Source organism: Gallus gallus, chromosome 1, assembly GCF_016699485.2.
Source record: "Gallus gallus isolate bGalGal1 chromosome 1, bGalGal1.mat.broiler.GRCg7b, whole genome shotgun sequence".
NCBI classification, from domain to species: domain Eukaryota; kingdom Metazoa; phylum Chordata; class Aves; order Galliformes; family Phasianidae; genus Gallus; species Gallus gallus.
This window is the reverse complement of record NC_052532.1, coordinates 34,494,062-34,505,682: the sequence shown is the minus strand read 5'-3', so window position 1 is coordinate 34,505,682 and position 11,621 is coordinate 34,494,062. Positions and strand designations below refer to the sequence as shown.

The window sequence follows — 11,621 nt, the reverse complement described above, 5'->3', positions numbered from 1 at the left end:
TCTAAAGTGTTTATTTAGGTCTTCAGCTTCTTGGAATGCTTTTGGCAACATTCACAAGTCAAGAAATACCATTTTGCATTCTCTGTCCCACAGCCCAAACTCGTATCATTTGTGGATTCCTACATGGGAATACCACATTGGGTAATTTTGTTGGGGCGATTCCAAGCCTACAAAGGTGAATTGTGCAAAATCTTCAGTAAGGTGTGAGAAATGCCCAACATCTTTGTGCTCCATTGAAATAAAGTCGATTTATGTTGAGGGATACGTTGTATAATTAGGGAAAAGCCTAATAAAATTCTACTCTGCGCGAAGCGTTTATGTAAGCTATAGGTGGCAGAGCCAACGCACACAAACGCCCGAAGGCTCTCCTGTGAGGTACTGTGGAATTGGGCTGTTCTGGAAGGGCCGGAACGATGCGGCCCTCTGAGGGGCTGACAACCGCCACCGCCCGCCGCAGCCGGGATTGACGGATGCAGCGCCGCCCCACAGCGGCTGCGGGTAGGAGGCTGCCGCCATCGAGGCGCTCGGCCGCTCGGCTGGGAGCCCTGCGGGGCGCTGCGGAGCCCGGAAGCGGAGTGAGTGCTGCGAAGAGACGGCGATGGCGGCGGAGCAGCTCTATCCGCGGAGCTCTATCGAGGATGACTTCAACTACGGCAGCAACGTGGCCTCGGCCAGCGTCCACATCCGCATGGGTAGGGCCGGGGTGGGTGAGGGCCCCCGGGTGCCCGCAGCCAGCGCTGGAGAAGGCACTGCTGCCTCCTCCTTCCCTAGGTCCCCCCCCCCCCGTTCCTGTTAACCCTTGCTGGGCTGGGCCTTTTGAAGCCCAAGTGAATTGCTTTTACGTGTATAAATGTTACCGTCGGTGCCCGTGACGACAGTAGTTTAGCCATTGGGATTTGAGGGGTTTAATGTCTTCTGAGAGGTATCAGGATATTGTCCCTTAGCGTAAGCCTTTGGGTGCCGTGAGGTCGTATCAGCAGCTGTGGAATGCTGCTTTGCTGCTAACATGCACGTCTTAAACACACACGAGGTATCTTCATCGGTAACTCTGGCTGAAATCTGTTTTTGGGTACACCTTAAAGCAAAAACAGCTGCATGCCGTGGATTTTTTATTAGCCATTCCTGACAAACGGGAGATCTCTCTCCATAAAAGTACATTTTGATTGGAAGCGAAAGCAAAAATACGAAGGAGCAACCACGATTAGCAAAGCTGCTGATGCATTTCGTCATGTGGGGAGAAGGCTGTGCCGGCCAGCAGGCTGCTCCTGGGCTTGTTCTGCTGCAACAAAGTGGGGTCCCCTCCCTCGTGCCTCACAAAGATCTTTAACTGTTCCATCTGGCAGGTAGCGCTGCCAGACTTAACTCAGTTTCTCTTAGCGTGTGGTCGTATGCTTGTTTAAACTGTGTTAGTGAAGACTGACTGCTTCTCAGTGGAAGCTTATTCTTCCTTGCTGAGTTTTTTTTTTACCTAATGGATTTGATCTTCCACTCACAACAGGGATATCTGTATGACATACTGTATCATAGAGTCCTGACCCACTCTCTCAGGAATTGTAAAGCCTGTTAGCTTACTTGAGGAATTCCTTTTGGCAGCTTCTATCTGTAGAGATCTACAGATAGATCAGTAGTTGTGTATACAACTACTGTACGGTAGTTGTACTACTGTACAACTTAGTACAGTAGTTGTATACACAGTACAGTGCAAGTTGCAAATGATGATAAATGATATCTCACATAGCAAAAGGTCAATGAAATAGATTTTATTGTTTAAAAAAAAGAAGAAGAAATTGCCTTGGAAAAAAAATACTTAGCTCTCTCTGTCTCCATACAACCTCCAAGCTAATCATTCTCCGTTTGGGTCCATTAGATACAAATAACATGATGAAGAATCCATACTTTTGGTAATTTCCTAGTGAGGTTAGATGAACTTCCTGCAACAGTCTGAAGTGAATTCCTCCTACATGTTTATTTGTTTTGTCATTGTTGTATATTTAACAGTGTGCAAGAAAAAAAAGTGTAATTTTGTTGGACTACTCTATCAATGTCTTAAGGAAAAATGGCTTATTACCATTTTGTTCTGTGCTTTTTCACTGAATAAAGAGTTGCCAATGGTTCATTTCAAACAGAAAAATTCTGTCTGACTTAGTATTGGGCTTTCGAAGTGCAACTGAGAATTGATTCAATTTTCATTTTCTTTATTCTAGCTTTTCTACGAAAAGTCTACAGCATTCTGTCCATTCAGGTTCTCTTGACCACAGTCACATCTGCAATTTTTCTGTACTCCACCGGAGTACAGGCATTTGTTCATGAAAGGTAAGCACTGTTTATCCCTGTGTTAAGTATAGCTCATGTAGTTGCTCTGGAACACTTCTGTATTCCTAATCATGCACTATGTTTTGGTAATAGAAACTTTGTGAGTGATTAGGAAATCATTTTAGGAAATCACTTTTTTTTCCTCTGATATTTTTCTCTATAGTTTACTATTAAAATCTATTATAGTTATTAAAGTATATTTTAATCAATAGTAAAGGTTTTTATTGTAATGTTTACAGTATGATTACCTGTTCACAGTATCAGCTGCAGAACATCTGAATTATTGACATTTCTAGTTTGGAATGCTGTTGTTCGTATGTGTCTGTTCCAGAGAGCTGGGTCATTTCTTACTCTTCTCCCTCCTTCCCCATCTTCTCTTTGTTGTTGTTGTTGTTTTTCGTGAAAATCAGCCTTCTACAAATTCTGTGGGTTTCTTTCTCTTTGCCTGTCCGATTCCCCTGTGACAAATGAAGTCTCTAAACCAAACTGCAGTGAACAGTAGGGGAGAAGAGCAAATGGGGAATGGAGGAGACCACTGAGTCCAGTTCTAGTTTTCTCCCAAGTGTACTTCCAGACTTTGCATTTATTTTCACTTCATAGCCCTAATATAAAAGGAGGATCAAACACTAGATGAGTTTCTGTATAAGCTGTCTTGTTTGCAGTGGATGTTGTAAAACTAGTTTTGTAATTACATCTGCTTTTTAAAAATTGTTCTGGTCGTTTAGAACCATTGTGCTTTTGTGTTTGCTTTTAGTCTAGTTCTTAAAGCATTCTTCTTGAATGATTTAATTATGGCAATATTTACTGAGCAGTACTGATTTTCTTTGGTACAGTCAGTGCCCATGTTTGTTGCATTCAGGTGCTTATGAAAAAAAAATTAAAACATAGCCCAATTCCCTCTGTATGTGACAAAATACTGTGTATGCTTTGAAAATAGTACTCAAGTTCAGATGGATTTTCTCTTCGTGTAGGTGATGGGTTCCTGAGCAATTTACAGCATGAAAACAGTGTCTTTACTTGTACCATTTATAACTGATTTTCTATGTTGATATGCTTTAGAACAGTTTTATTTTAAAATTCACTATACTTTGAATCTGTAGAGAAGTCTCTCTCTAGGTTATCACTTAAGAGGTTGGTTTTATATAAACTGCTTTGTAGTCAAGTGGATATTTTAATTTTGATGGCCTTTTCATATGGGCACTTTACAGGCCTGCCTTGCTTTTGATATCTGTGTTTGGATGTTTGGCTATAAGCTTTGCACTGGCCCTCTACAGACACCAGCATCCTGTTAACTTATACCTGCTTTTTGGATTTGTAAGTATTGGTATAAATTCAGTTGTTAATAGTCCATAGAATATCTTCCTTCCAAATGAACTCCTCGTATGAAGCTAGTGGTAGCTATTTTATTTTTCATAGATTCCTCGAAATACAACTCAGATCTTTATGAACATATAGGGTGTTTTTTGGAGATTATATTCATGGGTTGTTCTTAGATAGAAGAAACCTGAATTAGAGGCTACCATTTTTTTTTTCCAGGAACAGAGTTAGAGTTTGAAATCAGATGAACAGGATTTATTTTTGTCTATGTGTGTTTGTGTTTGTATATCTGTATTTATCTTGCTGCTCTCACTGTTCTGTTGATACCAGTTTCTAAGAAACTGCTCAGTAGTGAAGAAGAAAGCTTGCCTTATTTGCTTAATGGACAGCCTCCAGCAGAAGACAGACAGTACAGCCAGCTGTATGTGTTAATGCTCAATTCTTAATCAACACAAACAAGTCAAAGCTATCCTCAAAGTTCAGTCTCCTGCCTGCAGATGTTAGATGTAGGCTAACTGTTGCTGCTGGACATCTTGGACTATGTGGCAAATCAGTCTGCTGGAAAGAAGTCACAGCAGCACCATCAGAATTTGCTGCTTTAGGAGCTGCCTAAATTTTATCTGCCATACAATGGGAAGGTAGATTTGTTGTGTAAATGTATAGGTGAGTTTAGTTATCACTGATTTGTGTTCTTCCTGAGGTCTGAACTCTTTCCAGAGAGTTATTATTATTATTATTATTTTATTATTCAAACAAACAAACAAACAAAACCTTTAAATGGTTACCACTGTAAGAGGGAGTGTTGTAATAGTTTCAGGAAATGTGGTGTGGCAGTTTGTGGCGTGGCAGTTGAAGTGTGACATTGCGTAGGAAGATTAAAAATTGCATGTGATAAATTGAGTTAAACGTTCTGTCGTTTCTGATCTCTTGGTTCATGCCATAGATACTTTCTCCTATTTTCTTGTAATGAAACTTAAATTGAAATTACCTTTTAGGAAAATTCAGGAGTCGTGCTGGTCTTTGGTCCAGGCATCATTAATATGTTTGATTTGAAGTTAGCTTGATGAGTGAGGAGAGGAAGAACTTGATACTAAGCTGTCTAATAAGACATTGAGAGTGTTTGCTGGAAGTATTTTGCATATTGAAAAGTATACAGAAAGATGGCAACAGTTCAATTCCAATAGCAGCTCTAAGAAATCTTCTATCCCCCTTGAACAGATTGTAAGGATTGTGGTAAGAATGCTGAGTGCCCTGAATAGAAAACCTGTATGGCCGTTTTCTTACGATTGCTGTCACACATTCATTTTCAGTTTATATTTCATTCTTGTTATATATCATAACAACTTCCAGAACAGTAAGACAATACAACTGTAATTTTCTTGTTGAAAATGAAACATGTTATCATGTATAAAAATTATCGGGAGATCTAGTGCTATACATATTGGGATTATGTAGCAGAATAGATCTTACTGTGTGTGAAGTCTCCATGCAAGTGGTAGTGGTGTTTTATTTTACTCCTGTAATTTTTTGTTTTTACTTTTTGTAGACCCTCCTGGAAGCATTTACAGTTGCCATTACAGGTAAACGATAGCCATCCTATTCTATGATTCATTACATAAAATGGAAGAGGAATCCATTATGTTATACTAATAGTCATATAAGATTCCTAAGTGAGATGTGAAATTTCAAATGATGATGATATGAATCTAGGAAAAACCTTTGGGTATCAGAAGAGGAAACTGGGTTCTGGCCCAGGACTGAAGCTGTATGAAATTGAATAAACTTCCATCCATTCTTTAGGAACAGCCAGCAGTGCTCTTTCCTATAAGGCATCTCTCAGCAGAGCTGATCTGCTAGTGGAAAAAGAAAGAATGTGATTTGTGGAAATGTACTTAAAAATGGAAGGCAGAAAGTAAAAGGCTCCACTCACTTCTTACCTTTCCCCTCCTACTCCCTTATCATAAAGCTTAAAGCATTTTTTTCAGAGGACTGTTCTGTAATTTGTTTGTTTGTTTAAAGACAATGAAAAACTCAGCTAGCCTTTTACTTAAGATCTCACCCATCAAGGCACAAAATAATTATTATCCTTTCTTGTGTGAGTACAGAAGATCTGTTATCTCCATTTGAGAAGCTACAGCTATGCTATAAATGCCATAACTAGTGCAAGGGTCTGTAAATCGTGTGCTCACCACCTTGAAGCACAAAGACAAGCTCAGGCGTAATTAACACTTTTTGCTCTCAGAAATGTAAACAATCACAGATAGGAAAGTAAGTAGTTCCTCAACAGATAGCATAGCAAATGCACAGGGTGGTGTTCTCTAAATGACAGTTTGCTTTTTTTGGTTTATAGTGAGTTTCTATGATGTGTCCATTGTCCTGCAAGCCTTCATTCTTACGACTGCTGTATTTCTTGGACTGACTGCGTATACCTTGCAGTCAAAGAGAGACTTCAGCAAATTTGGAGCAGGGTATGTTATCTTATGATTCTTGTAAGCATAATATTTACACTGGAAAACCAGTTTAGCTGTATTTTTCACCAAGACAGAATGGAGCTGTTTCAAATTTAACAGTAAATTTAAGAGATAATTTTTGAGAGCTCTGTAAAACAGACTTTTACTGCTAATACCAATGAACAGTTGGCATCTAAGAGTTAAGGACATTTTCTTACCAAATATATTACAGGGAGGTTTTATGGGAGGAGAAACATAGAATGGCACTCGAGTTGGAAGGGACCTTAAAGCCCACCCAGTTCCAACTCCCTGCAGTGGGCAGTGTTGCCCCCCACCAGCTCAGGCTGCTCAGGGCCCCATCCAGCCTGGCCTTGAACACCTCCAGGGATGGGGCACCACAGCTCCTCTGAGCAGCCTGTGCCAGTGCCTTAAAAACTCTCTAAGTGAAAAACTTCCCCTTAATATCTAATCTAAATCTCCCCTTTTCTTAGTTTAAAACCATCCCCCCCTTGTCCCATCGCTACCTACCCACGTAAAAAGTTGATTTCCCTCTTGCTTATAAGCTCCTTTTAATTACTGGAAGAGACTTTAAGTAAAATTTAAAACAAAAGGTATTGCTATTGCTCACAGATTTTTATTTTCTTTTTCCAGGCTCTTTGCTTGCTTGTGGATTTTAATCTTCTCATGTTTCTTGATGGTAAGATACCTTGTGGATTATGCTGCTGATCTTTTAACCATTCCTTTCCAATTCAGATTTTTGGTGGGTGCTGGTCTTGCTGATACAAAAGTGGTGGTTGAGCTGATTGACAGTGTTGTCAGTTGAGCTGCACTACTTCTCTGAGGAAGGGGGAAGGAGAGTTGAATCTTAATTGGATTTTTTTTTTTTAATTTGTCTTTTGTTGTTACTGTCCTGGCAAACAGAGTTTGCTTTCTCTTATGAGAACATACTTTTCACTTAGTTAACAAGGTTGTTTGACTGGGAACTATATGACATAAGAACATTGAAGTGTCGTTTTACTACTCTATTTGTGTGTGTGCATAACAGTAAAAGGACAGTATGTACCCACGTTTCAAGCGTGGCATATATACAGGCAAACTTTTAATATTAAAAAGAAAATGAAATTTACTTTTTTTTGTGTGTGTGTTTCATTTGCCTCCAGGTGTTTTTCCACAGTGAAATAATGGAGCTGGTGTTTGCTGCTGCCGGAGCGCTTCTCTTCTGTGGATTTATTATTTATGACACTCACTTGCTGATGCACAAGTTATCCCCTGAAGAGTACATACTGGCTGCCATCAACCTTTACCTGGACATCATCAATCTGTTCCTCAACCTGCTACGTTTACTGGAGGCATTTAATAAGAAGTAATAAGCGGGGATGTGGTTGAAGTACCCGAATAGTATTGGCTTGGATGATCTACAAACTGTGTGCTCTCATCTTTTAGAGACTGAATCTTTCTTTCTCTTTCACTGTGTGAGTACTCAGCCCTCCTTTGAGGTGAGGGGGAAGCTCTCAGTCTACGTTCTTCTCTAGAATATGTATTTTGGTTAGTTGACGTGGTGTATCCAATTCCACTCCATTTTTTATTTACTTAACTTGCACTTGATGTAATTCACAATTAAAATGTTTGCCAATTTCTGATTGCTCCGGGTCGTGCTCTCAGAAAGTCTCTGACTGCAATTTTGTAGCTGCTGGAAACGTTTCCTCTGTGATTGGCAGTGTAAGGCAGCGTGAAGGCAGGCAAATGTAATGTATGTGCAGTGTTTTACTGAGTTAAAATTTCTTTTAGTCTTGGTTTGGTAAAATGGAATGCTGTCTGTGAAAGGGAGGTTCTGCTCTTAACATTGAGCCCTTATGTGAGCTGGGAGATTATGAGGTCGCTTCACGGAGACGCTCTTCATTCATTAAGGATGATTTATTGCCTATCTTTCAGTGTTTTGGAAAATCATTTGAAGCTGGATTCTTGTGTATGTTAAGGTTAATGGTCTTTCAATAAGAAATTAGAAAATCTTCAGTCAATTCTTGCAGCAAAGCATGGCTGGAAGGCGTAATTCCCACTGCCGGGCCACTTCTTCCAGCTGGGCTGTGTGCAGAGCTGCTGGAATCCTGGAGCAACTGGCAGCATTACAGCTTTGAAGCCTTTTCTTACTTCTTGCTCGGTGTTGAAGCATTGTTATCCCGTGGCTATCCTGACCGTGGGGTGTTGGCAGAAAGGCTCCCTGATGCCTAAGGAGCATTCCATTTCCTACCAGCAGCAAGAACAGCGGGTGCTTTCCATGCTGGAAGTTTGCTAACAATATTGCTAAGTACAGCTATAACTTGTTCGAGCGAGTGTGGTGGTCTTTCTGTCTTACAAATTAAGAAATGCATAGAAGTAACCCAAATAAAATCCTGACTATTTTCCTTGTACTGGAGCCCGTGGGTTTCTTGCCGCCAACGCACTCGGAGACTTACGGTAGAACCCATTGGGGTAGGCGGGACTTCCGCATCACGTGACTCTCCCCGCGCCTGCGCAGCCGGCGAGAGCAGCGCCGCGAGGTGCAGGGCGTGGGGGTTCGTGCGGGCCTGAGGTGAGTTGGGGACCTCGGGGCTTTAACGGCGTCCTCGCGGCGTCAGCCTCACCGCTCCCCGCTTCTTTCCCCCCTCAGGACATGGCTAAGAGCCTGAGGAGCAAATGGAAGAGGAAGATGCGGGCGGAGAAGAGGAAGAAGAACGCGCCCAAGGAGCTGGAGAGGCTGAAGAGCATCCTGCGGACCGGCGCGGACGTCGTCATGGAGGAGGTCAAGGAGGTGGCGACCGTGCTGCCCGCCAAGGAGGCCTTGGAGAAGCAGGGTGAGTCGGGCCCGCGAGGTACCGCCGGCCCCTGGTTGCCCACAGCCCGCCCTCCGAGCGCCGGGCCGGCCTGTTTGCCCGCCCCCTGCCCGCCTTCCTCGTGGCGTGAGCCGCCTGCGGGACTGCCGGCTGCCCGTCGGCTCCGCGGGTGGGATCGGTAACAGGAAGCGGGAACGAAGATTTTACGTGCTGGGAAGTAGTCAGGCAGCCTTCCGAAGCTGCAATCCAAACTAAATCGTACCCCCTTTTCCTAACAGCCTACGTGGCACAAACTGGATGTTGCCACGGACGCAGCAGCGGTCTGTTGAGACTCCGCGGTGAGGATCTGAAATACTGCCGGTGGTGACTGTCAGCCACACGGGCAGTTCTGTCGGGTTTCAGGGCTTAGGAAAGACATTTGAATAGCAGAGCCTATAAACTGTCTTAAAGTTGGAAATAGAGGCTATGTAAAAAAAATAATAATCATATTCAGAGATAGCATTCGAGGACTTCTTCTGAAGTTAACCTACTTATGTGTAAAATTAGGAATTACTTGTTTGACAGTAACGTCAAACCAAATTGTAAACAAACTATTTTGTAGCCATTTTTTGCTGTGATTGTTACTTTGTTTGGAAAGCTTGGTTATCAAATAGCTGTGGCTTATCTCTTGGCTTATATCGCAGCAGAGTTTTGGAAGATGTTACTTGTGGTGTATTGCTTGGTACTGTGGATCCTTTCTTTTACCTCTTGTAGCTAGAGGGGGAAAAAAAAGTGGTGCTTTAGCTGTGAACTGCCAAGCAATAGCAGTTTATGTGAGCAGTAGCGGTTCTCATTGCCTCTTTCTGCACTCTCCAGGTCTACCAAAACTTTTCTCCCCTCCATGTTCTAGCTGTTGTTCACAACATCTGGATTGTTGGTCTGGGACAGGTCAGCACTTGGACCAACCATGCTGTTATGAAGACCTTGTGTTTCTTTATGTCTTGAGAAGTCTTTGGAACTGGGACCTTTCTGCGTGCCCACCCTTTACAGACAGTAGGCCCCTGTGCTGATTTTCTGTGGGCTACATGTATTCACATCCCAGCTTTAGGACTTATAAGCACACCTCTGTGGTGCAGATCCCTGTTGACTGTCAGCATGCTTCAACTATTGAAGCAGTGTGTTGGCCTTTTCCTCGTGGGCTTTGTTTTCCAACATGAAACAAAGAATATAAAAAATCTTCTTCCACTCAGTTAAGCTCATGATAAAGCTTTTAGAGTTGTACGTGGAAGGTTTGGAGCCAAGTTTGACAGTAAATAGCATAGGGCTGTTCAAATATATCCTTAACAAGATGTTCCCCTTGTAGCCCAGTTGTCTCACCAAGACATCACTCAATTTAATTTTGCAGAACTTTCTTGGATCTTAAACATTATAATGTAAAGTGTTTAATTGTACTTATGTTGTAGTAAGCCACTGGTTTCCTGTAAGCTTGCAGGTTATGGTGGAGACCACACACAGGGCTTTTAGATGCAGTATTAGAACGTAAGGCAGACTGAAGAATAAGGTGCTTTGCCCAGCCATGGGCCTGTATGAAGAATTTCTCCTATTTACTATCAGCTGTTGAAGTTCCTGGGTTGTAGTTGTACTGGTTTGGAATGGACTTTCAATGTATGAAGTCTTCTGTTCTTCCTGTACAAATACTTTTGTGTATAGAGATCTCATCGTGTTTGTGAATCTTGTAATAAAATAGCTTCTGTGAAGCTTTTCATGTGTTTTACTGACTATAAATGCCTTTCTTTTTCAGATGACTGCAAAATGGACGTAGATAATAAAAGAAATAAAAAAACTCTCCTAGACCAACATGGACAGTACCCAATATGGATGAATTCCAGGCAGAGAAAGAAGCTTAAGGCACAGCGCTTAAAAGGAAAGAAAAAATCAAAGTTACCCAAAGGCCTAGCCTGGTAGATTCAAATTTTGTCAGATTGTGAATATTTTACCTTTCAAAATAAATATTCTATACCAGCTACATATATTTTTGTGCTTGACCACCGTGTATGATTTATTGTGTTACGTGAACCTTTGAAGAGACTGCTTGGCCAGCAAATGATGAAAGCAATAGCAAGTTGGTGTCTGCCAAACTTAGCAAACAAACAGTAGAAAAGCAAGCTGAGTGCCTTTGAATGGACTGAATGTCTGCTCATCAATTTTCTTTGGGGGAGGGAGGGTGGACAGGGGGCTGTTCATCTTTTATTTTGTGGATGCTGGGTAACAGATCCTGTACTTTGTCAATGCAACTCTTCTATTAGTAACTTTTACCAAAGGATTCTGTAAACTCAGTGTATTCTTTAAATTTTTCTATAAAACGACGTGTCTTGCTAATCTATGTTGTCTTTAATGTCTGGTAGTTAATGAAAACGAGCACATAACGTGTATTTTAAGGGATTACACACTGAAATCAACACCCCAGCTTCATGAGGTGTGAGTAAAACTCAAAAGGTGTCAACATGACCAAAGAGAAAGCTGTTGAAATGAAGTTTTACACTGCCTCATTCACCTGACATTGTAGGAACAGCATAACGGTTCTTTAGAACTACATATGGTTCTTTTGTTAATCTGAGCGTATGCAGATGTACAGATGGAGGAAAAAGTTTTATTTAAAATGTTTTCCAAGTTCCTTTTTAAGTAAATCTGAATTTACTTTATGTATTGCCAGTAGCTTTATGTTTCTCTTAAAATTGCACTAATTTATCAT

At 41.5% G+C, this 11,621-nt stretch overlaps 2 protein-coding genes across 2 annotated transcripts; both read left to right on the top strand.

The window, feature by feature from the left end:
• Window positions 1-572: 572 nt before the first annotated feature.
• On the top strand, window positions 573-8,488 carry TMBIM4 (transmembrane BAX inhibitor motif containing protein 4). Its single transcript, XM_001235092.6, has 7 exons — window positions 573-692; window positions 2,205-2,313; window positions 3,522-3,627; window positions 5,177-5,210; window positions 5,981-6,098; window positions 6,732-6,777; window positions 7,241-8,488. Exons 1-7 carry the CDS (start codon window positions 599-601, stop codon window positions 7,445-7,447), a joined length of 714 nt encoding a protein of 237 aa, XP_001235093.1. The 5' UTR covers window positions 573-598; the 3' UTR covers window positions 7,448-8,488.
• Window positions 8,489-8,573: 85 nt separating this feature from the next.
• Window positions 8,574-11,251, top strand: LLPH (LLP homolog, long-term synaptic facilitation factor). The gene is made up of 3 exons (NM_001079501.3): window positions 8,574-8,649; window positions 8,728-8,911; window positions 10,671-11,251. Exons 2-3 carry the CDS (start codon window positions 8,731-8,733, stop codon window positions 10,832-10,834), a joined length of 345 nt encoding a protein of 114 aa, NP_001072969.1. The 5' UTR covers window positions 8,574-8,649; window positions 8,728-8,730; the 3' UTR covers window positions 10,835-11,251.
• The last annotated feature ends 370 nt before the right edge of the window (window positions 11,252-11,621 follow it).

What these genes read in the sequence shown, in the direction of transcription:
- TMBIM4 (XM_001235092.6), top strand. Translation starts at nt 599, where the DNA reads ATGGCGGCGGAGCAGCTCTATCCGCGGAGCTCTATCGAGGATGACTTC. An exon ending in TATACCTGCTTTTTGGATTT is followed by an intron (nt 3,628 to 5,176) that starts GTAAGTATTGGT and finishes TACTTTTTGTAG; the next exon opens with ACCCTCCTGGAAGCATTTAC. An exon ending in TCTTCTCATGTTTCTTGATG is followed by an intron (nt 6,778 to 7,240) that starts GTAAGATACCTT and finishes ATTTGCCTCCAG; the next exon opens with GTGTTTTTCCACAGTGAAAT.
- LLPH (NM_001079501.3), top strand. Translation starts at nt 8,731, where the DNA reads ATGGCTAAGAGCCTGAGGAGCAAATGGAAGAGGAAGATGCGGGCGGAG. An exon ending in GGAGGCCTTGGAGAAGCAGG is followed by an intron (nt 8,912 to 10,670) that starts GTGAGTCGGGCC and finishes TTTCTTTTTCAG; the next exon opens with ATGACTGCAAAATGGACGTA.